Source organism: Diplotaxodon limnothrissa, linkage group LG13 (genome assembly GCF_057381915.1).
Source record: "Diplotaxodon limnothrissa isolate DT_005_m linkage group LG13, D_limnothrissa_male_GT1.1, whole genome shotgun sequence".
In the NCBI taxonomy this organism is placed as follows: domain Eukaryota; kingdom Metazoa; phylum Chordata; class Actinopteri; order Cichliformes; family Cichlidae; genus Diplotaxodon; species Diplotaxodon limnothrissa.
Window position 1 is genome coordinate 2,072,449 of NC_140608.1, and position 25,162 is coordinate 2,097,610.

General features: G+C 38.4%; 1 protein-coding gene across 1 annotated transcript in view; it reads right to left on the bottom strand.

Moving 5' to 3' along the window:
• The window catches only part of LOC146619667 (1-phosphatidylinositol 4,5-bisphosphate phosphodiesterase beta-1-like), a 34,007-nt gene extending 19,098 nt beyond the window's left edge, over positions 1-14,909 (bottom strand). The window contains exons 1-9 of the mRNA XM_085369012.1: positions 14,811-14,909; positions 10,445-10,522; positions 8,628-8,696; positions 4,372-4,512; positions 4,198-4,277; positions 3,838-3,891; positions 3,129-3,204; positions 2,579-2,679; positions 974-1,137 (exon numbers count right to left, since the gene is read on the bottom strand). Of these exons, the coding sequence (XP_085225138.1) occupies positions 974-1,137; positions 2,579-2,679; positions 3,129-3,204; positions 3,838-3,891; positions 4,198-4,277; positions 4,372-4,512; positions 8,628-8,696; positions 10,445-10,522; positions 14,811-14,909 (862 nt within the window). The remainder of the gene's footprint in view (positions 1-973; positions 1,138-2,578; positions 2,680-3,128; positions 3,205-3,837; positions 3,892-4,197; positions 4,278-4,371; positions 4,513-8,627; positions 8,697-10,444; positions 10,523-14,810) is intronic.
• Between the last annotated feature and the right edge of the window lie 10,253 nt (positions 14,910-25,162).

Below are 25,162 nucleotides of genomic sequence, written 5' to 3' on the forward strand. Positions count from 1 at the left end.
ATGACCACAATGTGTCCATCTTCTGATAGCTCACAAAGCTCTAATCATCTCAAACTGGTTTCGCCAACAAGACAATGAGTTTACTGTAATCAAGTGGCCTCACATCTGACCTCCCTTGCTGCCTTTTTATTGAGAGACAGTTCACACAAAAAACATCAGAACAAAGCCACGCCCACATGGTTCTAAGACAAGGCATTGTATGTATATGTGTGAACTTCTGTAAGAATGTGTGTGTGTGTGTGTGTGTGTGTGCTAAATGTTAGCGTCATAGCATCATTGTCATACTCATTAAACCCCTTTAGTGACTTGTCACCATCCTAGAATAAAGCTTCAGGTTTTTCCTTTTTAATTTCTCAACCCTCCTCTATAATGAATTTTTAATTTCTGATAAGGAAATATAATATAATACGAACATAATCATTTTATTTCTTAGATAGCAGCACTGTTATCTTATGGGTGAAAAACAATCTGTAGTTTATGTTTGATGCAAAGTAGACACCTAAATTTCTTCTAGTAGGATCTACACAAATTACAGAGTAAGTATATAGGTGGGTTAGAAAGGTATTTTTGGATCAACTTGTGTGGGTTTTTATTTTTAACCTCCTAAGACCCGAACTCTTCCATAGCATGCATTTTTAATTTCTCTTTGATATTTGAGCATATTGGGGCCCGATGAATGTAAAAAGAAAGAATTACCAGATTTTTTTTTTACCTTATTTTCGTTTTTATGAAAAATAAGAGCCACATATGAGGATATTTGTTTAAAATTTTGATAGAACAGTAGCAGTATAATGTCCTCGTAAGTGGATATCAGGCTCTTGTAGAGCAAAATTGAGTATTTTGGTCTAAATAACCCAAAATGTGATGTCCACATATGTGGACGCCAGGTCCTAGGAGGTTAAAGTAAAAAAAAAAAACAACAACAAACAAACACATAAAACCTCCAGCAAAATCTGCTTGTCTAAGTGTGTACCTTGCTTTAGTTGTGTCTGGTCATGTTGATACCTCTCCATCGCAGTGTGCGTCTGTGCAGGACGAAGAGGTGGGTAGAGGATTTCATTGAGCCTTGGGTCTCTCTGCTTATTGTTGATGAACTCTGTCATCTGATCGACTGACAGCATCCTATCATTGGCTCCTCTGCAGAGCAGAGAAGAGTCAGGTTGAAAGTCAGAGCATTAGAGGATAAACCTTCTCAGAAATTTGTATGCTGTTTGGGTATTTTTGTGGAACCACTGCTGGAGTGCTGCTTAACCTCATACTCTTGAAAAACAGTTTTTAAAATGGGAAGAGTGCTATTGTATTGGTTTTATCAATTGATTAAATCAATTAAGTTAAATCAATTTGCAAGGGTTTAGAACGTTTGTAGAAACTGGAATACGTCAACATGTTTTTATGTGTGATGAGAAACCACTAGAACAAATGTACAAGTGGTATGCTGCATAAATCTGCCAGTTTTCACATTGTACAGATTTATCTACTGCTTTCCAATGCTAGAAAAAAAAAAACAGATACAGAGAATTACTACTACAAGTACAAGTGTAGTACAAGTACTACAAAAATTATAGCTAAACATTTAAATTATTTTATTATTATCATCCTTTATTGATTCCAGTTTCTTCGATGCAGAAATGCCCTGTGATAATATTTGAGAACAACTAGATGATACGCTTCTTTTTTTTAAAATATCAAGTTGTCATTCTAAGTGTGAAGATACGATGTGAAATTTCAGATTGGGCCCATCTCACAGTGGTTCAGGTCTCAGTCACACAGACCTAGAGACCTGTTGGCACTTATCTAGCAACCACCAGTCATGCGGGAAAAGTGTGTATTCTGTGACTAGTAAGCGAGTGGTTGCTGGAGGTTCCTGACAGTCTCGTGCATAACAAACTGGTAGTAAAGAGGTATATGATGAAGCACTGAAAAGCTCCTTGTGATTGCTGTGGTCATTACTAGGCTACAAGTAGTTTGCATAGATGTTTGCAGTTTCACTGTAGCTCAGAGAGAAAAAGGTAGAATGTCTATTTTGCAGAATAGACATTTATTTTCCTAGTGATCAGTGGTCGCCAGGGGGTTGTTGACTGGTCTTAATGAGGTCTTAATCATCATATATTTCCAACTGCATATCAACTTGAAATAAAAAGAAATTGTGACGTATTGTCTTGTTGTTCAAGTAATTAATACAAATAGATTTAGATTTAGACACCTTTCTGGTTCTAGGGACACAATTACATTAAAAAAAACTCCAGGATCAGGATTTAGATCGGCTTCAGAAAGCTAATTACTTCTAACAAACTGGTCCAGTTGCATAACATCGTTGGAAGAGGGGATAGATTAGTTTTAAGAATATGATTACTGCTGCAAAGCTAAAGATCAACCAGTTTGTTCAATCCCTGTCTGTCTGTACAAGTGGGACAGGCGATGAATCACGATTTTTCTGATATCAAAAAAATTGGCCTGAAGCAAATAACAACTTTTCATTTTGTAGAGTAGCTTCTTCATCTTTAATACATCTTTTAGCAGAGTAGAGGTCAGTAGCTGCAGCAAGAGCTCCAGCTCAAGTTATTTTCTGTTTACTTACTGCAGTTTGAAGATGTTCCCAAGCTCAGGACGAGGGCACAGACTATCCAAGAAGTTCCGGTAAACTTCAAGTGTTAAGTCTTCCAGTTTGATGCTGTCACCCTGTCAAATACAAAGAACATGGGCATTAATTATTGATAATGCCAACTGCAAAATATAGTTCAAAACCCTTTTAAAATGCAACTTTTCCTCCAACATGTCTTCTTCAAAAACAATCTTTCTGTGCTCACAGGAATATTCAATGTGTGATTCATGTAAAATCAACACCACTTTGTTTTGAATTGGAAGTGGCTGCTTGAAAACTTGATGACCCAGATATCTGAGCTTATTTCACCCATCCATGCACTATGAGTCATTCTGGACAAAACCAACAGACAAAAGCTTCAACAGAAAACAGAAAACTGAGAAGAAAGAATAAAGAGAAAAAGAGAGAAAAAAACTAAATACTTTGTGAGTCTAATATGTAGTTATCCATGAAAAGAGAACAGCTTTTCATGTGTGTCTTTCATTCCCTGCCACCTATAATAATCCAAACTAACTGAAGTATTTACCCGTCCATAGGGCAGTTTGCAGCTCTCCAGGGCATTCTCGACTCTTTTTCTGTCCGATGAAAACAGCCGAACAATACTGAAACAGACAGTGGTGCAACAATATTATGATCATTCCACCAACCCAAAACTCATTTTTTTACTTTCCGTAAGAACCTCTACATATTCTTCTCTCCAACTAATGGGCCGACATTTACGGTGCTAATCCTCCATAACGGTTCTTGAAATGCAACTATTCCCCGTGTACGCAATTTCACTTTGGCAAATCTCACCCTCTTCACTTGAGCCCAAAGCTTCGACTGTGCAAACTGTCAAACCGTGCGGGCTTTCTTAAAACTCTACTCCCTCGGCTTCTTAGATATCAGCTGACCTTAATTCGGCTCTCAGTTTGCTTCTAAAATACAGCTTCCTGTCATAACTGTATTATCCATCTCATGCTCTGGCAGTGGTTGATTACCAGGTCAGTGCTGAATTAAGCACCTTCATGAATCCTGTCCCTGTTTTTGCTTCCCCAAGTGCACATGGAATTAAGTTTATTTTTGGAAGCAAGGGACAGGAAAGAGCAAAGTTAAAGTTTGTGCGTGTCTCTGAAGATTTCTTCAGGCTAATTCCTCACGTTCCCAACCATATACTGTAACATGTGCCTCAAAGCAAATGCTTGGGTAAAACCACTGAGTGAGGCTTGGGGACCTAATAATCATCGGGAACTCACTTCTTGACAGGAATTCTCCCCTCTGCATTCGGCTGAAGAGTTAACTTGATGTACCTGAAGCAGAAAAATTAGAGGGTGTCAGTTTCAAAGGGTGAAGTAGCAAAAGTGGTCGGGCAAATGGGTCAATGGTGTGTGTGAATGAAGCATTTTGTAAAACCATTAAGATTAAAAGATGTGCAGAAAATAGGTTTCAAAAAGGTGTCAGGAAGCAGCAGGGATGATTAAGTTTATCACAAAAGACTCAGTATTTTTTTTATTAACCTCCAAACTCCACAAATCCACATCTGTGCTTCCCTTTAAGCCATATACTGTTTAATAAAACAAACAAGTGCGTGCAGTGATGAATGTGTGCGTACTCACGCTTTCAGCAGACTCTGGTCTCGGTTGAGATTGTGGCTCAGCAGGTTGGAAGACAGAGAAAACAGTTCCTCACACCACACCTACAAAAAAACGAAACACAAAAACAGTCACACACTGCATCATCATTATCATCACAATTAGTCATGGTCACGGTCGCTTTAATGAGCTCAGCACCTTGGCTTCGTCCTCCTGCGAAGCGATGAAGTTAAGCTGGTTGACGTTTACAAGGTCTGAAGCCGTAACCACGGTAACCATGCGGTTCTCCAGCCTACCAACCAGGTTTCCCACATCGAGCAGCTCCCGCAGCTTAGCCTCCTATTGGATGACACAGAGTGAAAGCTGTCAGTGGAATCAGAGCCACGAGGGAGGCATGCACTGTAGAGAGGAGACGGATGAAAGTGAGGGGACCTGGAGGGATGCGGGGACGGCTGAGACCATTTGAGGCAGTTTATTTGCATCTATTTTTACCCAGTGTGACATGTTGTTTGCAACATACAGTGTGTTATATGTGTAAAGAGAGTGCAGGCTGAACTTGATAGTAAATCAGGCGATCAAACAGAGAAAGATGTTTTTGTGGAAAGTAAGGAAATAAAAATTATTTAATGTTTGTCACCTTCCTCAAGAGGGGCTCCACATTTTCTCCAGTTTTTCTGACTGAAGAGGGTCTCATCATCGCTCATGCAAGTCTTGAGTTTCCACTTATTTTTTTATTTTCTAGTAAAATGGGAAATAGGCACAGCGACTCATTGAAACTTGTGCAAATATACAGGGAGTGCAGAATTATTAGGCAAATGAGTATTTTGTCCACATCATCCTCTTCATGCATGTTGTCTTACTCCAAGCGTTATAGGCTCGAAAGCCTACTACCAATTAAGCATATTAGGTGATGTGCATCTCTGTAATGAGAAGGGGTGTGGTCTAATGACATCAACACCCTATATCAGGTGTGCATAATTATTAGGCAACGTCCTTTCCTTTGGCAAAACGGGTCAAAAGAAGGACTTGACAGGCTCAGAAAAGTCAAAAATAGTGAGATATCTTGCAGAGGGATGCAGCAGTCTCAAAATTGCAAAGCTTCTGAAGTGTGATCATCGAACAATCAAGCGTTTCATTCAAAATAGTCAACAGGGTCGCAAGAAGCGTGTGGAAAAACCAAGGCGCAAAATAACTGCCCATGAACTGAGAAAAGTCGAGCGTGCAGCTGCCAAGATGCCACTTGCCACCAGTTTGGCCATATTTCAGAGCTGCAACATCACTGGAGTGCCCAAAAGCACAAGGTGTGCAATACTCAGAGACATGGCCAAGGTAAGAAAGGCTGAAAGACGACCACCACTGAACAAGACACACAAGCTGAAATGTCAAGACTGGGCCAAGAAATATCTCAAGACTGGTTTTTCTAAGGTTTTATGGACTGATGAAATGAGAGTGAGTCTTGATGGGCCAGATGGATGGGCCCGTGGCTGGATTGGTAAAGGGCAGAGAGCTCCAGTCCGACTCAGACGCCAGCAAGGTGGAGGTGGAGTACTGGTTTGGGCTGGTATCATCAAAGATGAGCTTGTGGGGCCTTTTCGGGTTGAGGATGGAGTCAAGCTCAACTCCCAGTCCTACTGCCAGTTTCTGGAAGACACCTTCTTCAAGCAGTGGTACAGGAAGAAGTCTGCATCCTTCAAGAAAAACATGATTTTCATGCAGGACAATGCTCCATCACACGCGTCCAAGTACTCCACAGCGTGGCTGGCAAGAAAGGGTATAAGAGAAGAAAAACTAATGACATGGCCACCTTGTTCACCTGATCTGAACCCCATTGAGAACCTGTGGTCCATCATCAAATGTGAGATTTACAAGGAGGGAAAACAGTACACCTCTCTGAACAGTGTCTGGGAGGCTGTGGTTGCTGCTGCACGCAATGTTGATGGTGAACAGATCAAAACACTGACAGAATCCATGGATGGCAGGCTTTTGAGTGTCCTTGCAAAGAAAGGTGGCTATATTGGTCGCTGATTTGTTTTTGTTTTGTTTTTGAATGTCAGAAATGTATATTTGTGAATGTGGAGATGTTATATTGGTGTTACTGGTAAAAATAAAGAATTGAAATGGGTATATATTTGTTTTTTGTTGCCTAATAATTATGCACAGTAATAGTCACCTGCACACACAGATATCCCCCTAAAATAGCTAAAACTAAAAACAAACTAAAAACTACTTCCAAAAACATTCAGCTTTGATATTAATGAGTGTTTTGGGTTCATTGAGAACATGGTTGTTGTTCAATAATAAAATTATTCCTGAAAAATACAACTTGCCTAATAATTCTGCACTCGCTGTATATGGAAATACAGTATATAAGGGAAAATCAGAGTCTGTACAATTCTAACAAGGCTGAAAGCCAACACTGGGTATACACAGCAACCTCTATTCTTCAGCGCAGCCTGAATTCTCCTAGGCAAGCTTTCAAGTAGTCTTCAGGAATAGTTCTCCGGGCTTCTTGAGGGAGATTCCTCTTGTTCCAGTCAAGATGATACACGGTGTTTCAATAATGTTGAGGTGCGGGCTCTGGAGAGGCCATTCCTACTATATGCCATCTTACTGATAGTGTTATGTTGTATGTTTTTCTGTCTAAGACTGAAAGTGTGTTTGTGAACACTGCTGCCAGATGCTTTTTAGATGCTACTGTCTGGTTTGTGACTGAAATGCAGTCCCAGGACATGATGGATTCTCCACTGGTTCCATGATCCTCTTGGGGAAACTCCCATAGGGCTTAAAATCTGGGACTCTCCACCAGTTACTCTTAGAACTGAAGAAGCTTCTCTGATGAGAGGTGAAACGTCTTCAAGGAAACTTAAAGAAGTCCAGACACTTTTCTTTCCAAGCTCCTTAGACTACCATGACCTGGGTGACTGAGAACCTTCACAGACATTTCAAATTTGGTTTGTGTAATTTGGCACATCTCAGACTTTTCTCCTGGTTCCTTTCTTTGGTTTTTTCTTGACAGCCACCCTTCAATTAATACTATTTCTATGAGATTTTGGGGAACCAATCAACTGTCAGGTGTCAAGTCTTCTACATTTTTATTTTAATTTCTTAAGGACAATACTTTCAGATACTGTTTATCTGTTGTAAATAGTTTTTTGACCTGACGTTTTTTCTTTTGCCCTCCATTTGTTCACTTTCCTCAAATATTTTACGGATACACTATGTACACCAGTCAATAGCTGGAGAATTATTGCTCAAGACCATTTTAAAAAGTACTAAAAAGTCTGGTGCCTTGGAAGCAAAATGTAAGAAATGAGAGGCCAGTTTGGGAGATCAGTATAGTCTTGCATTCTGTTAGTACCATGGTCTGGTGGGTTAAACGTTATGCTTAAATAGTGCTGCCGCATGTGTAGATTTCAGGAAAGTTGAGTTTACATGTCCACCAGTGATTTAAAGCACATCATTCACATTTCCTTAAAGAAGTTTGTTGCCTGATGGCAAAGAGGTCCTGGGTTCAAATCTATCAACCAGACTGGTGCTTTTCTGTGTGCCTGTGTGGGTTCTCTCTGGGTATTCTGGCACCCCACTACATGCATTTTAGGTTAACTGAATCAACATTGCTTGTAGGCTTCAAAGTAATTGTGAATGGTTGTCTGTCTCTTAGCCCTGATGGCAGGTGATCTGCCCAGTGTGTGTATGCCACGAGGTGATGGCACACCAGCCATGTCTCCTTTTGCGTACTTATTGAGGAAAGATGTGAAATCACTGATTTTTAAAAAAAGGTTTTCCAGGGGTTCGGTTTGTTAAATGTTTTTGCGTTTTCCTTTTGTTGCTTCGGTTTAATGTTCAATCTTGTGATTATTCCGTTAAATTCCCTCCTCACATGGTGGCACATCATTTTCAGGATGACAAAGTAAAAGCAGGGGTAGAGGAGGACCAGAGGGAGGAGATTATTAGAGACTTATGAGGCAGTCACAGTAACAATCAAGGATTAAAATCATTAAGAAACCCAGTCAGGCAAATATTATGGCTGCCCTCGAACAAAATACATCAGATGCTTTGCTATTTATGAAAGCAAAGCACAAGTCTTCTATTGAAGTAGGAAGCAAAGCAATAAATATAACATAAACGATAGTAGGTAACAGAAATAAAATCTAAAGTACTTCATGGTAGTACAGAAAGAAAAAAGAGGCAATAAAAAACATCAACTTATTATTAAAGCACGAATGCCGTAATGTCAGCTACAAAAAGTAATGCAAACGTTAAGTCAAATATTAAAAATTTCATGAATAAAACATCACATTCTGCTGCATAAGAGGAGCAACTGTTAGGTGAGAGGTCACTGGCTACAGAGATGCAGTAGGAGGATTGAAAATTGCAATGCAGGAAGGACACAGCATACATTTCACACGTGCAGAGTCAAGTAGAGGTGAATATAAGCAGAGAGATGACAGTACCTTGGGTGTTTTCGTGCTTCTGCCTGTTCTGACATCTTTTACCAGGGTCAGGTCCAACAGCTCTGTGTCCTAATGAAAACACACCCACACATAGAGCACACACACACTCACGCAGTCAGCTGTTATCTGGGAGCTAAAGGCCTCCTGCTGTTTCCTGTTAAGGATTTAAGCCGACCTGGAAAGAAAGTGTGCATGTATGTATGTGTGTGCAATGGTATGCTGTCTTATATGCTTGCTTTTTTCATACCTTTTAAAGGTATCCACCCAGCCTTTGACTATACATTGTATCTCTACAGTTCTTGTGTATGAATACATAACCTTAACATTGGCAAGCCTCTTGATTAACAAAGCTAAAAAAAAAAAAAAAAAAATTTCAACATTCTTGGAATTGTGTGTAAAAAAATAAAAACAGCTAATTCCTGAATAGCACACAGTTTGTGCTTCTCATGTATTTTCATACTTTCAGGTGACAAAGCTAACCCCTGGGTTTTTGAACGTCTGGGTGGCCACTTATGATCGCAAGGCGATTGCACAAGTCACCTGATGGGAAGCAATCTGTCTCCAAATAATCACGGTCCAACTCAGACTGACTCACTCTCAAACAGGTTGGGGAGGCTTTGCAAGTAATTGATGTCTAATTTATGAACACTGACAGTTTGCCAATGTGTTGCAACCAATCTGAATCAGTCTGTGCTGCTGAGTGCAACTTGTCTGCTGTTCATGTCTTTGCAGCAGCTGACTCGACTCAGCTGGTTGACAAACTAGCTGTATTTTGGTTATATCCTGAAATAAAAGCTGGAATGCTGAGTGTTTATGCCATTCTGCAGTTAAATCACCATCTTGCAGCAACTACCTCATTATTTGTGGAGGCCTTTATTAATATTTGTTTCAAATCTATGTGGTTCTGATTTGACTGACTTTGAATGTAAGTATTTACTGTACTTTTCTGTTTAATGCAAATTTCTCTGTATGTAGATGGCAACAGAGTTGCTATTTTCACTGCTTTATCACAATAAATCATCATATTATCACAAAAGGTTTGCATGTAATTACCAACCTGTTGCTATTTAACTGTAAGCTAACTCAGACTGATATCTGACCAAGTCAGTGTAACTATCATTTGAAGACAGGAACTGGCTGTGAGTGGTCACAAACTTCAAAGCAACCATTTCAAAGGTAAGAAAACTGTAAAATCATTACACATGGTGGGAATCATTTTGGCTCTGCTATGATCTCCAACTGCAGCATTTAGTATATCTTTTTCTCTGCATTCCAAAAACATAACTGGTTATTGTTAGCACAGTGAACCTGAATGTTGTAAATATGTATGCAGTTTCTGTAGTAGATAAAGGTCACAGACAAGATTATGTGGAAGCAAGATATTTAGCATCTTATAGCAAAACATAACATAGCATAGCAAAAACAGATCAGACTAACAGCTAGACTGTATTGGTTATATTTTTGTGTATAAAAAAATAATAAAATTGCTTCACAGGTGCACAAAAAATGATTCAGACAACATTTAATCAAACTTAAAATGGAAAATTAATTTAAAAAACCAATCTTCATTAGCAAATTAATTTAGTCAAATGTGCATAAAATAAGAAGGTAATGAAACATTTAATGATTCATCTTTGATTCAGAATCTAGTCTGAAAAAAGTTCCAGTTTTAATGACTGAAATACTGAATATTGATGAGTCACCAAATCAATTAATGTCACTTTTTGAGGTTTCAAGCTTAATTTGTTCCTCATCATTTAATATCTACAGCCAGTCTAAGAGAATTATATCTAAGACAGCTGATTTTTGTGCTTAACCTTGTTTTGGTCGGTCCAGTAGAGGTAAAATCCATGTGGATCCACATGCAGAGTCACTGGAGTGACAGTGGACAAATCCTAGGGAGACAGGTGGAGAGAATGAAAATAACCGTAAAACATCATAAAAACTCAAGCGAAAAATCATTTACGTAGCTAATGCACTCATAAAAATGTTCTACTTTCTACTTGGTAGGGCGAGAAAATTATGTAAGAATACACTTGTCTGTGGTGGCATGAAGTGATAGTGATTCATACTGTAAGTGTCCAGAATCTTATTTTACTACTCACTACAGCGTGACCTCTTTTAACCAGGGAACACTAAGCGATTTCATTTTCATGTTACAGAAGTTCTTTTCAGCTGTCATAACACTAACTATCTATCCATATTAACCCACCATGATAGTTCCTAATTGGCTCCAGGTGGATTCAGACAGAGCAGCTCTTCTGATGTTTTGCTGTTTGAAAAGTCATAGCATTTTATACACAGCAGGTGTCTCAGAGGACCGGTTTCTGTGGCTAATTACTGGTTAAAAATAAAAGCACCTTGAAGCCTGGTGTAAATATCTGGTATTGAATGGACAAAAATAATACTTACTAAGTATTTTTTATATGGGGTTAAGCAGTTTGAATCCCCCAAATTATTTGATAAACTGATGTTTTGAAGCTTGCAGCCAAATTGAATATGCTTCAAGGGAGTGCAAAGATTTGTGACTATGTAAAGCTTTGAATCTATACAGTTTAGTAAAAGTTTAATCAGAGTGGTTTCAGTTGCTTTTCTGCAAAACAGAGATAGGGTTGGAGTGACTTTATTACAGGTACTGATGGAATCTTTTAACAGTTTCAGTTGCCATGAATCAAACAAAAAGGTTCAAAAGATTTAATGTGACAGATCAAAAATAAGTTAATAATCAAAAATAAAGCAACTTAAGCTGTACAAAATCAATAATAACAGCAAAAAAGTCTAAATATCGAACAACACAAACATGCCAGTGACGCCAGAAGAAGACAGCATAGCATCAAAAATTAAAGCTGAAATTTGTCATTTTTGCAAAGTTGGTGAAGCAAACTTAAGACTTCTTTATAAAGTTGATTAACCTGCAGCTTTTGTAACCGGGGAGCTGTGACTTATAGTTATAGTTACAACAAGACAATTCAACCAAAAGGTTTTAGACATCATATCATATTGACAGTATATGTTAAATTGAATCCAATATTTTTGCTGGTTCAGTAATAGGAGATTCAATGAAATAATGAAGGCTACTAAAGGATTATTGTATAATAAAATAATAATAATATTGTTAAGTTGACTAATGCTGTTAAAGATTATAGTTGTAACATTGGTTGCTTTCGACCTCTCGAGTTATAAATATCAACATGTCAGAAATGAGAGAGATGGGAAACTTTGCTGCTTAAATAAACCACCAAACTGCATGTCATTAATGTATGATCTGAGCAGAGTGAAGCATGATACCATGCAGCTCAACTCATCTGCTTAAACTAGCTCACCGGCTTTGCTTCTTCCTATTCCATACCAGCACGGATTGGACTGATTTCTCTCCACTTTCAAATCTTTTGTTCTCATTGTCCTAGAACACTGAATCTTCCTAAAAGGGCACACACAAACAAAGACTATGGCATGCCAGTGCCTTCTCATCCCGGGGCTTGTAATGCTACATTTTACTGGATGCCTCCATGCTATGCGTAATGTGTCCTTTGTTGTTGGTACCTTGACACGGACTTGAAAACAATCTTGTCTGAGGCACAGGAATAAGATGTTCCAATACAATTTAATGTTACATCTAATTAATATAGTGCTGTCCACCTTCTTATAAGCTAAACCTTAATTGATTTGATGCTCAAACCCAACAGCTGTATTATCTGTGTGCAGAACAAGAGCAGGGAGGTGTGAAACAGTGACAGTTTCCCACTTCCAACATGAATCTTTTGCATCTTTCACAGCTGCACACAGTAGTGAAGGCTTTAGCCTAACAAGGTTCTGGACTCAGTTACTGTGAATGGATATCAGTTTTGTACTTCTACAAAACTGCTCAAACTGTTTTGTTAATATGTAAAAATTATTAACAGGAACAGAGATCTATTTAGGTATTAGTTAAATGAAAACCATAAAAAATGCCTGGCACATAGGTTAATTGGGCTGCTGCTTTATACTATACACTGCCAGAAAACCAGTACATGGTTAGGGTTAGGAAAAGAGTATAGGTAAAACACACCCACTTGAAAAAAGTAGCTCATACTATTGACATGTGGGCTAACTTGCGTATAATCGACCCATACACCCGCATGAAATGATGCCCCAGGGACAACTGGAAAGGTTAATGTAGTTTGGCAGCTTGTAGCCATGACAGGCAAAATATCCGTTAGCAAAGTAAAAGGGTATAGGCTACTGAAATAAACTAATCCCCTCTTTGAGGAAAGCAGCTGAAATCAATACCAACAGAAGCTAAGGGCACTGATGACCAATTCAGATTCCTTTATTGTCATTCAGTCAATACATCACAAGTGCATTGCTGAACAAACTTACAAGCACAGAAAAATCACAATAAAACAGAACCAGGTTTAAAAAATCTGTCTATTAACCACTGAATAATGGACAAAAAAAATTAAATAATATGAAAAGGTATGAAATATATTTTAGGGATACAAATGCAAAAAAGAGCCTGGAATATCCACTAGTGGCCAAAAGTCCACCACAAGGAAGGAATACCACCTAATAAACCAACTATTATCACCTATCACAGTAACTAAATACAGTAACTGAACAACACTAAATTAGTCACTGAATTCTAAAATTTCCCATATTTCTTCAGAATCTTTAGAAAAGAACATATGTTCTCCTCATACGTAAAAAGCTGTGAATTGTGAGTGAGAATAATGGAATTTATTGATTTAAGATTTAAGCTGGACTATTCCAGATGTCACAGGGAGAAAAGAAAGGTATCCTCGTCAGTTCTATCATTATAACTTGTCTTTAGTCCCAGCTCAGAATGTTGCACCTTAATTTAATGGTGCAAAATTATATACAGGGGTACACAATAATTTAAATAATTAATTGTTTGCATGCATGGAAAATGACTAGCATTAAAACTCTTACTAAGGCTCTTACTAAGACGGTTTGTCTGTCACACATCAGCATCTGCTTTTCATGTGGCACAATTGCTAACCTCGGCAACACTATATTTCTATGGTATTTCTTTTTCTCTTTGTTTTCCTGATCGTACACAAACTGTTTCATAATGCTAGTCAATAAAATCTGGCAAAGCTATACCTCTTACCTGCTGTGCTATAATTAATATAGCTATTCAAAAGGGCATATATTTAACCCTTGGAGGGACTTTTTACTCCATCCCTATTTCTCAGAAGGCACAGGAACCAGCTTCAGCTCAGTCCTCTAAACATTAGATGTCCATACTTATAAAGTTCTTCACATTCTTTTGCAGGATTTTTGTTTTCTTGAAAGTGTTAACACAGCCTTCATTTGGAAGAAGAAAAACCAGAAGAAGAAGAAGCTCAGAAGCTGGTTAATAGCTCCCTGGTTGTCACCTGTTGCCATAGCAACTGATTCTATTTTTCATAAAGCCCGGCTCTACGTTTGAGAGATTCAAATATCAAAACACACACACACACGCACGCACGCACGCACGCACGCACGCACGCACGCACACACACACACACACACACACACACACACACACACAAGTTTAAGCTATTGTGAATGGATTCAGCTCTGCATTGGATTAGTTCTTAAGTACTTCTCCATAAGTATGATCCATGACATTATAAAGCTCAAGGCAGTGATAATAAACACACACACACACACACACACACCTGATCTGTTTAGGTGCTGGTAACCATGTCAGTTACCATGGCAACCGGACAGCATTTTTTTTTCCTCCTCATTGTCAGCGCTCTGTACTTCAGCATACCAACACACACACATGCACACAGAGGAACACACACAGCTCTGCAAATACCTTGTGTTTGACTGTGCTCATGAAGGGCACAGGAGTAAGTATGTGTGGGCTTTATACACACACAGTACATGAATACTGGTGGATAGAAGACTGATCAGAAACACATTTCAGACACACACCTACATACACACACACACTATCTGCCTCACTGGTAAGATCCACAGGTACTTACTGCCAAAGCTCAATCAGCAAATGAATAGTAAACACATCTGACAACATGGCACATTTCCTCCTCTTCCTCCTCAATTTCTCACGCTCCACATTAATTCAGCTAGTTTCAATTCTTTGACTGTTTCCTCAGCCTCCTTATTTTTTTTCAAGTAGTAGAATTAAATAAAACTATTTGCTTGTGCTTGAGGAAAATCAGTCCTTACCTCATCCCATTTAATGAAGTTGCTTCCGTTCCTCAGCGTGTGAGAGACGGAAGGAGGTTGGAGTTTCAACGCGTGGACCCCCGGCTGAGCACTCGCCATGGCTTCACACACACATTAACCCTCACTTTCTCTCTCTCACACACATGCACGGACTAGAGATGCTCAGATGCAGGAATGCTGCATGTCAGTCATGTCCGAGCTGAGAACTCCTCAGAAGTCAGGCATAGATGCTCAGCTGCAGCAGCATCCTCTCCTCTTCTGAAGAAGAGTCTTGTATTTTGTATTTTGTCTTTGCTTTATCTTTGTTCACTCTTAATTTTTTTTTATTTGAGCCCTTCTTCTCTTTCTCCTTTCTTTCTGCTCTGTGCCTCTGTTCTCACACCTCTTTTTTCTTATTCTTCCCTCCTCTCTTCTTTCTCCCTCCCTCTTCTTGTCTCCCCCTCTCTCTGTTGGTGCTGCATCTCACAGAGAGACAGACTGAAACAGATGCCTTCGTGGGAGACAGGATATGTGTGTGTGTGTGTGTATGTGTGTGTGCATGCACTGCCTCCACAATTTGACTCATCGGCGACATGCGCACAACGGCAGCTTCCCACAGATGGGGGAGGGGTAAGAGAGGGAGAGCCGGAGCGACAGGGAGAGCGAGGGAGATAGAAAGAAAGAAAGAGAGTGGGAGAGATGGAGAGAAATGAGGAGAGAAGAAGAGGAAGGAGGGAGAAAGAAGAGGAGAGAGAGAATAAAGAGCTAGAGGGAGAAAAGAAAAAGAGAGTGGGCGTTTTAGTGGAGGGTGAATCAAACCAAACCAGGATTATAGTCAAATGAGGCCAGTTTTGAATACACACTATATTAACAGCTATATTATGTGCTTCCTATACCAAAGGCATTAAATCTATTATAACAGCCTCTGCTTGTATGGGTAGGTTCGTCATCATGCTGTGAAGCTACGGTGCAGGGATTTGAACATCAGTCAGGTTTGGTGCTGATACTGTGTCATGAGGCTTTTACTTAGACTTTTTACTTAGGTTTGGTTGAAGATTTGGCGACGTGCTGGTAACGAGTCAGCTTGTTTACAGCCAGGTTTAAATTTTTGGTTTCTTTTGTTAGTTTGATTACTCAACTGCTTAAATTTTATTCAGGCTTACACAACAGAAAAGAGTAGGAGTAGGATCAGCCCTCCCGAGCTATGATCCCCCCCCCCCCCTCCCCCCAAGCGCCACCCCACCAAAGACATTGAAGTACAGTACTGTTCATCTTACAGTCCACATTGGATGAGAGCACAGATCAGTACCAATGGGAATGTAACTGAGTACATTTACTTCAGTGCTTGTACTAGTATTGTGCTGCTTTCTGAATGTATTCAACTATATTCTTAATATACTTATTGCACTTGCTACTAATTGCACATACTTATTAGTATTGCTGTAGTTACTTGGGTATTTTTCAGATTCATTGGATCATTTTAGATAAAGCTATAGTGCTATACATAGCTAATTAAAAACATCAACAGCTGTAACATTAAATATATACACACATCAATAAACTGCTAATTTTAATCCAATAATATCATAAATAGGATTCTGAAAAGTGTAATTTTGAGTGAACTATTAGCTACTTAAGTAGAATTATAATTTGTACATAACTGAAAAAGTAAAAAGTCTAAATACTTTTTTCCACTTTGCTTTAATAAATCTAATAAAAACAGGGTTGCAGATGAGCTTTATAATTTTAGTGTGTACACCAGTTTTCTACACATACACCCACCCCCTCTGCATTCTGGGTTCAAGCATATCACCCCATTTAAAAATTGCATATCTTTTAAATGTAGTCTTCGGTATAAACAAACATTTCCAATGTGATTTATAGAATTTTAAAAATTACATTTTACACATTTAATACATTTAATACAAGCCAGCTTTGTGCTCAGGGGAACGGTGAAGGTAAAAGCAGAAACAGAAATCCCCAAGCTGTTGTCACGAAGCTGCGAAAAGCTATATTATATCACTGTGTGCTGTAGAATTTAGGTTTTCCTTAACAGAGACCATAGGATTGTGGCCAAAACAGTTAAGCAGCAAAAGTATCTAGAATGTAGGAGTTTCCACAGACACAAAATACACAGCATTACTTTCTTTGTATTTTTATGGCTGTGATTTTTATGTTTACAAACACAGCTAATTATAACAGAGGAAGAAAGAGAGTGGGCGAGATGGTGAATGTTGAATAACTGAATATTGGATGATATGAAGGAAAAAACAGAACAATTGAAGACAAACAAGCACAAATCACCGACAATGCGTTCCTTCCTCTAAATGCAAAATCTGAAATTGGCAGGTTTGATGCAGTCAAAAAATAATTACCAAAGTGTTAGTGGGAGTGTAATCATTCAGTGGAACAAGAAGCCTATAAGGACATTTAAGGACATAACCTTGTGAATGTCTGCAATATCTGCTCCTGCGTGCTGTGTTTAACAATAAGCGGTAGATCTAAATCCAGTTCTGTTTTCTGAAAAGCAATCTCAGTAAAACATGTCACTAAGTGCTTACAGAGAGGGACACAAAAGAGATACATAAATACAATAAAATGCTCATAAAAATGCATCTCCGGTGATTTCACTGGGAAAGCGGTGGCACAAAAAGGTGAGCTCACACATTTATGTGTCTTTGGAGGGATGAAAAAAATAATTATTCACACAGTGTGCTATTGGAACCATTTTACAATAAGTAGCTGCGTACAGTGCTTACTCTGAGGATTGATTTCCCATTTCAGTAAGAAACAAACAAAAATAATAAAAAGGAGAAGAATGTTATCCCCGATGCTCTATAACTTACAATTCTTATTTTAGGCAGAGCGATTTGGCTGTCGTTTTTATTGCAGAATTAATAAATAAATTAACTTCCACCATATTAACATGGATCCAAGAATCTCCCAGATGGAAACTGGGTAAATAAAACCAAAACTAAACAACACAGTACGTATGGTTAAATATCATGTATCTAAATAAGTTTTTGATGAATTGATCACATAGACTGTATGTAAAAGATGGCTATGGCTTTATTAGTTTTGAAATGTGAATCAGTCATATGTAACTACAAAACAGCTATAGAGCAACAAAACTAAAAGCATTCAGAATAGTTTGTGTGTTGTATCTGTAAGCTGTATATAAAAGAGTTAAGGCTTTGGCTTTGCTTTTCTCTTCTCCAAGGAAAGAGAAAAGTGACCCCAATAAAGTGACTTAAACCTGCATTATTTGTAATTGCCAGCAGGGGGCAACAACTCTGGTGGCAAGAAGGAGACTGAATGTATGCAAGTCTGTGGGAAAATGACTCTATTTCTCCCTTACTTTATAACCTTGATAAACACTTCTTAATGGGTTTATAATCTCAGTCCCTAGCTTCAGGTATTTTTCAGATCATTTTAAGGTATTTTAAGGTATTTTTCAGATCAAATAGAGAAAAGAAAGGAGTATAAAATAAGGTGGACCTTCTGATCTGAGTAAATCACTTCCACTTAAACGTTTTTTGTGCCCTAGATTGTCAGTCAGATCTACCCCTCACTTGCAATAGCCATGTTCAAAGCAACAAGATGCTGACGACATCATATTTTAATGACATTCATATTTTGAGATTGTTGTAGTATTTTCAAGTGTCATTAATGACGTGGATTTAAGATAGCAAGACAGGGAACACTGCCCACCCATTGCTGTTTACCTTAACACATGTACCTCCTATGCACACTTATATATGAAAATATTTATTTCCATATGCCATTACATAAGTCACAAAAACACAGAGCTTGTTGCAATGCAGCAGTGTGACCCCATAACCTCCACAGGGTCTTACACACTCATGATATGCACTATTTCAGGGCCCACTTTACCAGCTATGCAGCCTCCTACACACTCACACTTCAGTGCATGAAAAGACACGTGCAGAGACTCATGTTGCCATGATACTGTGTGATACTGTTCGTCAGCGCCAGAGCCAAAATTATCTGTAAATATACAAAATTAACATTTTGTTGACAAGCTTGGCTGAAAAAACAAAAACATGACTGTATTGAAACGATGAGCTACATAAATTTAACATGAATTTAACTTTTACCAAAAATGCCATTTAGTCTTGTTTAGTGAAAAGAAAAGATGTGAGAGAACACATCTGAAGTCTGTGCTCGCTCATCAAATATCTAAGCAAGGCATTTTTGAACACACAGACACCGAGCTCTAAGAGCCGACAGATTTTTAGATGAAATCAAAACCAACACTGATGAAAATGAGGATTAAAGAGGCATTGTGTAACTATATTTGAGCCAGCAGCAGAAATGTCTGAAATGGTTAAAGCATCTATCTTTGTGGCTTTACCTACGAAATTTAACCTCAAAGTTAAAGTTTGTTCAAATCTTCCTTCGAGATTCAGAATAACCAAATAATCTAAATGCGTTGACATTAAAAGGCAGAAAATTATATCAACATGACAAGAATTCTATATACTGATTGAAGTTAATTTACAGTGGAGACTGACCAGGACAATCATGCAGAGAATTGCAGCCTAAGAAGAGAGTTGAGTCATTCCTACTATTCGGTGCCATTTCAGTGTGATCACTCTTCATCAAAAAATACAAACTTTTGAATTATTTTAACATTTCATCTAAAAGAGGGATTTTCAACCTATAAGAAAAATGTATTGGTCCAGCTAAGGATATTATATTATAATATTTTTTAAAATCAAAGTCTTTACCCATGACGTGCCAAATGTCCACCCTGTTACAGGACATTCAATTTTCTATTAATAACTGTTTTGAATACACAGTTATAGTAATATTTACATTTTCTAAAAGCTACAATGTCCCTTTTTAAAATCTGCAAGGAAATTTCATGTTACAGTGCATAGCAATAACAGGGGTGACGGTAACAGGGGGGAGATTTTATGCTAAACTTAGCCATTACTACTAGTATGATGAACAACAAGCTAGTACATGGTGACCACTAAGAACCATTTTTAACATGTTTATTAGCCATATTATAAAAATTACAAAAAAAAAATTGTTTCCACTATTAATAAGCGTAACAGGTTGGACGTGTTATGCTTTGCCACATTACAAAATCTTGCTAAAACATTGAAAAAAGGGTTGATTAAAGAGTGGTACTTACTCGTCTTCTTCTTGAAAGTTTTCCCTCCAAAATATGTTACATCCGGGAGTGTCATGTGACTAAAAGAATAATCAGGTGATGTGTTCTATGGAATTCTTATCAGAGTAACAGGGGTGACAGTTGATTCAGGGACACAACATTTTTTAAAGATTTTAAGTATTAAACATGCATTAATAATAAAAAAGAACATTTGATGAGGAACATTAGAAATAAGCCAATCCAGAAATGATGAAAAATTTAGATTTTTTTTTTTTTTTAAGTTATATTTGTAACTGAAGTCGAGCAAGCATGACTGGGGACATAGTACTTTAGTGACTTGTGCTAAAATAAAAGTAATTTACTTTTAATGTATTTATCCTGTGTATATATCAATGTGTTCTATGGTAGAGGGGGGTTAAACATACAAGAAAATGGTTTAGAAATAAGCATTAGACAAGTTTTACACTAAATATACCATATTATGTCATTAGGACTCAAATGGCACCGAATAGTAAGAATGACCCAGTTATGCACATCTGCATATATTAAGGCAACTTTTCACACTTGAGCACAGCAGATGATATAGATACATAAATATGGCCAATTGCTCATCAAATAACCTTTTCACTTATGTCCCAGGGACAATGTTTTTAACAAGTATTAGCTGATGAGAGTGTCTATGTTTGTCAAGATGCCATAAATGATTATTTTGACTCTCCAGTTTCCTCTCTGAACCTTTTTGTGGAAACTAGCTCTGATGTCTGCAATAATATATGCTTGTTGTTTAAAATAAAAGACACACTTACAAATAATGTGGATGTATCTGTATATTTTAGCAGCTTTGCAGTAAAATCTTCTGGCTTCTTGAGCTCTGAGATGTGACAAAAAACAGCAGGAAAAGAAATTGAAATAAGTCAAAAGTGCAAAAGAGCAGGTAGGTTTTGCACTATGGTGAGATGACACAGAGCAACTGAGAAACTCCCACAGCCAGGTTCTGAGTTTTTGTCACGGATGGCTTCAGTTCAGAATCTTCCTGTTAAATTTTCATATAGCGAGTGCAGCGAACACAGACTGTAATCGGTAGCTAAGTGCTGCCTTTTAGTAGCATTTCTGGGGGTGCAGAGTTCTCCAGTGAATTTCTTTTCTGCATTTATAATTCAAGCAACATGAAACACGTTGCAAGTCTTTGAGGATTAGATAAAAAAAAAAAAAACACATAAAAAAACTAAGACCCATTTAAATTATAAAATTATGATCAACTGAAGTTTTTGGCAGTTTTAAAAATGTCTGTTAAAAACAGACTTGTCTGTTAAAACAGGTTTTTATTAGAATTTACAATGACAGGCAGGAACATCAAACCCACTCTCTGATATTGTTTAGTTCCCTCTTATGGCTACAAAACACTCGTTCCCGAATGGCTTCTACAACACCCCTGATGATGTCTTGTCACAATAAGATTTTGGCAGCAATGTATTCCTTCTTTATTAGATTCTTGATTAGATTCAGATATGGGAAATGAGGTGTCCAAAATCAAGCTGAAATCTTCGTTTTGTCCCTCAAACCGTTCTTGAACCATTTCTGGAGGGTGGCAGGGTGTATTTTCCTGTTGAAAATTGGCCCTTTCAATCAGGGAATACCGTTGCCAGGCTTAAGTAGGGGGTTATGTTTGAAACTAACACCTACTTCAATGCTTCTCAGCAAAACATTGCTCTGAGCTTCACGCCACCTCCACAGGCTTGCCTTGTTCTCACAGTGTATCCTGCTGCCACGTCTTCCCAGGTAATTGCACATGTTGCTGCCAACATAAAAGAAAAGGAGATACATTAAACCAGGTCCCCCCAGTTCATCTTCTGCCAAACCATGTGCCTACTGTAGACCCCTTCAGGGATGAACAGGCATCAGCAGGAGCAAAGCCCTTCTAGAAGAAAATCAGAATGAATGTGGGCAGTTTTCTGATATACCCTATACACCAAAGTGGGCTATAAAAATATTCCATACACCATTATATTACAGTACCAGCACCTGCCTGAACCACTGATAGGATGGATCCATGCTTTGATGTTATTTAAGTCAAATTCTGACACTTTCGAATGTTGCAATAGAATTTTTCCCCTAACATTTTTCCAGTCTTTGTGAATACTAGTCTCAGTGTCAGTCCTTCAGTTCAAGGTTCAACGTATTGTGCATTCAGACATGTTCTGCACACCTGTAGCAAGTGGTTATTTGAGTTTCTGTTGCCTATCAGGCTGAAGCAGTCTGGCCATTCTCCTCTGTCCTCTGACATCAACAAAGTCTTTTCACCCAAAAAGCTGCCACTCACTGGATATTTTCTTTAGATTAGTAGTTTCTAAATGCTCTAGCACAAAAAATCACACCATGTTCAAAATCACTTAATTTCCCATTCTGTTGCTCTGAATTTCAGCAGGTCATCTTCACCACATCCACATAATTTATTTAGCTGCTGCAATGTGAATGGCTGATATCTAATTAGTTAACAAGCAGTTAACAAAGTAGCCAGTGAGTCTGTTGTTCCCATTTTAGCCACAGACTGGCTCTTGATTTTCCCGTAGATTTCTATTCTAGATTCTTTACTTTTCATATCTCCACCTTATATAGTATATCTACAATGGCTACAGCTCCAGAAAGCTGCAGTTCAAATTTGTTGTGACACTTTTATCTTAAGCAACATCAAGAGTTTCAGTAATATGTGCTGCAGAAGCGCTTCAGTGAGTCATGCCCCCCCCTTCATTGGATCACTTCTGCATACCAGGAACACCTGATAAGACTTGACATTCTGAAGATGTCCAAGCCACTAAAATAGACAACAGAGCTGCTCACAGCCTTACTTTTGCCCATTTTTCTTAATCCCAACACATCAAATCTGAAGCAAATTGCTGTGCTAAATGCAGTCCATCATGCCATAAGATAACCTTAAGATAAGATAAGATAAGATAACCTTTATTAGTCCCACACGTGGGAAATTTGTTAGGTGCTATTTGTAACAAGATAATCAATGTTACTCATGCCACCTGTCAATGGTTATAATGTCGTGGCTGATCGGCGTATTACACTCAGTCACCCACTCGTGCAAAATGTGTCCTGCCTCAGTGTCCAGATAGAAGGAAACATTGCTTACAGAATACAAAGCCATTTCAAAACAGAGACTGCTCAGAGTTTCTGGTAATGGGACTCCTTGTTATGCACCAGAATCCCTCTGCAGAAGCAAAAGTAGCAAACAGATAATAATGATGCAAACACTTTTTTGTTGTTGTCTGGATTTCTAATACTGAGTCACATTTTACTGTATCTGGCTCACAGGTTATTAAAAAATTATTAAGTATACATAAAAACCTTTGTTAAAATAACATTTTAGAGTAATACTTTTAAATTAAATTTTCCACTATGAAGGACAATTACAGTGCTACGGTATTGAAATTGTTTCCTTTTGAATCCTAAATGCTACAGTTTGTATACTATGCTGTCTTACTAAATGTGTTCTTTGCCCTTGCCCAGATCTTTTATAACCAAATGATGGCCAAAAACTACAGAAAAAAGGCAGCGATTATGAATTTAAGAACATTTCTTTCCTTCAAGAAATTGCTTGTACTTTGCTGCGCACCGCATTATCAACAGGAATCTCAAATCATAAACGCTGTACAAAAACACACAACTTAAGACACTCCTACTGCCCACACACTGGCACTCACACAGACACAAGTGCACATGTGCACACACATCAACAGACAGATGCATTAACACACACACATTTGCACACACCCCAATCTTCACCAGCAGATCTCCGTGCTGGGAGCTTATATAAGGGAGAGTGGGAGGCTGAGAGCTATTTCAGGACCAGAAAAGATGTAAGTGTGCAGGAGCATGTGTGTTTGTGTGTGTGCGGAGCTATAGTACCCATATGGATTTGTGTTGGTACGGCTTTGTGAGTGTAGGCCTGGTGTAAGCACTATAAGGACTCTGATTCAGTGGGTTTCATAAGCAGTCAAGTTTGAAGTGAAGTTTGGCTCAGAACCTCTGACAGCTCAAAGTCTCTGTGCCTACGACGTGTCCAGTCACACCACGGAGCTTCATGAACACACACACTTGAAAGGCAGCACTCCCACGGAGCTGTGCAACTGGAAAATGCCTGTTTACTTGTCGTAGCCACAGACAAATCAAGTGCACCCAGATGTTGTGGCAGCCACATCCTTGCCTTCGCAGCTCTGATAAGAGCCTTTTGAAAACCTTTTAATTGCAGTCTTCTCCCTGAAAATCCTCTCTAAATTGCCTCAAGTCTCTAAAAAGGATTATAAAAGAGTCTGTTCACAACTTTGTACTTAAGAAAGAGTGCCAGCAAAACTGACTGCAACATGTTCTGTGGATTATACAGAATAACGGGAAACACATTGCTGCCGTCTTGTAACTGTAATTATTTATGGCCGTGAGCGCCACAAATTAAATGCAGTTCAACTGAACCTGATCCAGTGAAACGATATGACTACCGTGAGAAAATATGTTCATGCTGGCAGAGTGGTTACGGGGACGGACTGTGATGTCAGCAGTTCAGTCCACCACATTGCTCCAGACTGAAATGTCTTGTCAGATTTTGCATGGACTCGCATGAAATTTCACACAAGCACAGAAACAGGCTCAGGAATGGCAACAACCATGGTGTCAGACTCTTCAGAGGATGCTGTTGATAACCTACACAGCAAAGGCCAGATAGTACACACAGGTGGTGGCTTGTGTCAAAAAACACTGAAGTGGAATAGCAGTGACCAGGGAGGAGTGGTGTCAAATACAATCTTCTACTGCCATTTGAAAGGAGACTTATTCAATTCAGAGTACATCTTCATACCACATGTCCTTGGATTTTATTAGAGCTGCTTTAATAAAACAAGGCTATTTAGTTCCTCTCCCTGGAACACCCTGCCCTCTGTTTATGCCCCCAAGTTTTTCCTTGCATGGTGTAAATTATTTTAATTCTTTAAAAAAAATCAATTACAGGATTAAAGTTGAATTTTACTTTAATAAATGTGAGCATGATAGCATCAATAAACTTGTCTTTGCTTTCTCTTTGACAGTCCTATTCACTCAGCTAGTTTCATCCCTGTCCTACAGTTTGAAAAGCAGTGCTTTAAGCCTACTAGTTTCTAATTGGCTTCACCTTAAAAACAAAATGACCAGATAGGCGATGGTTGGAGCTTCTATGCTCACAACCACAGATGTGTGA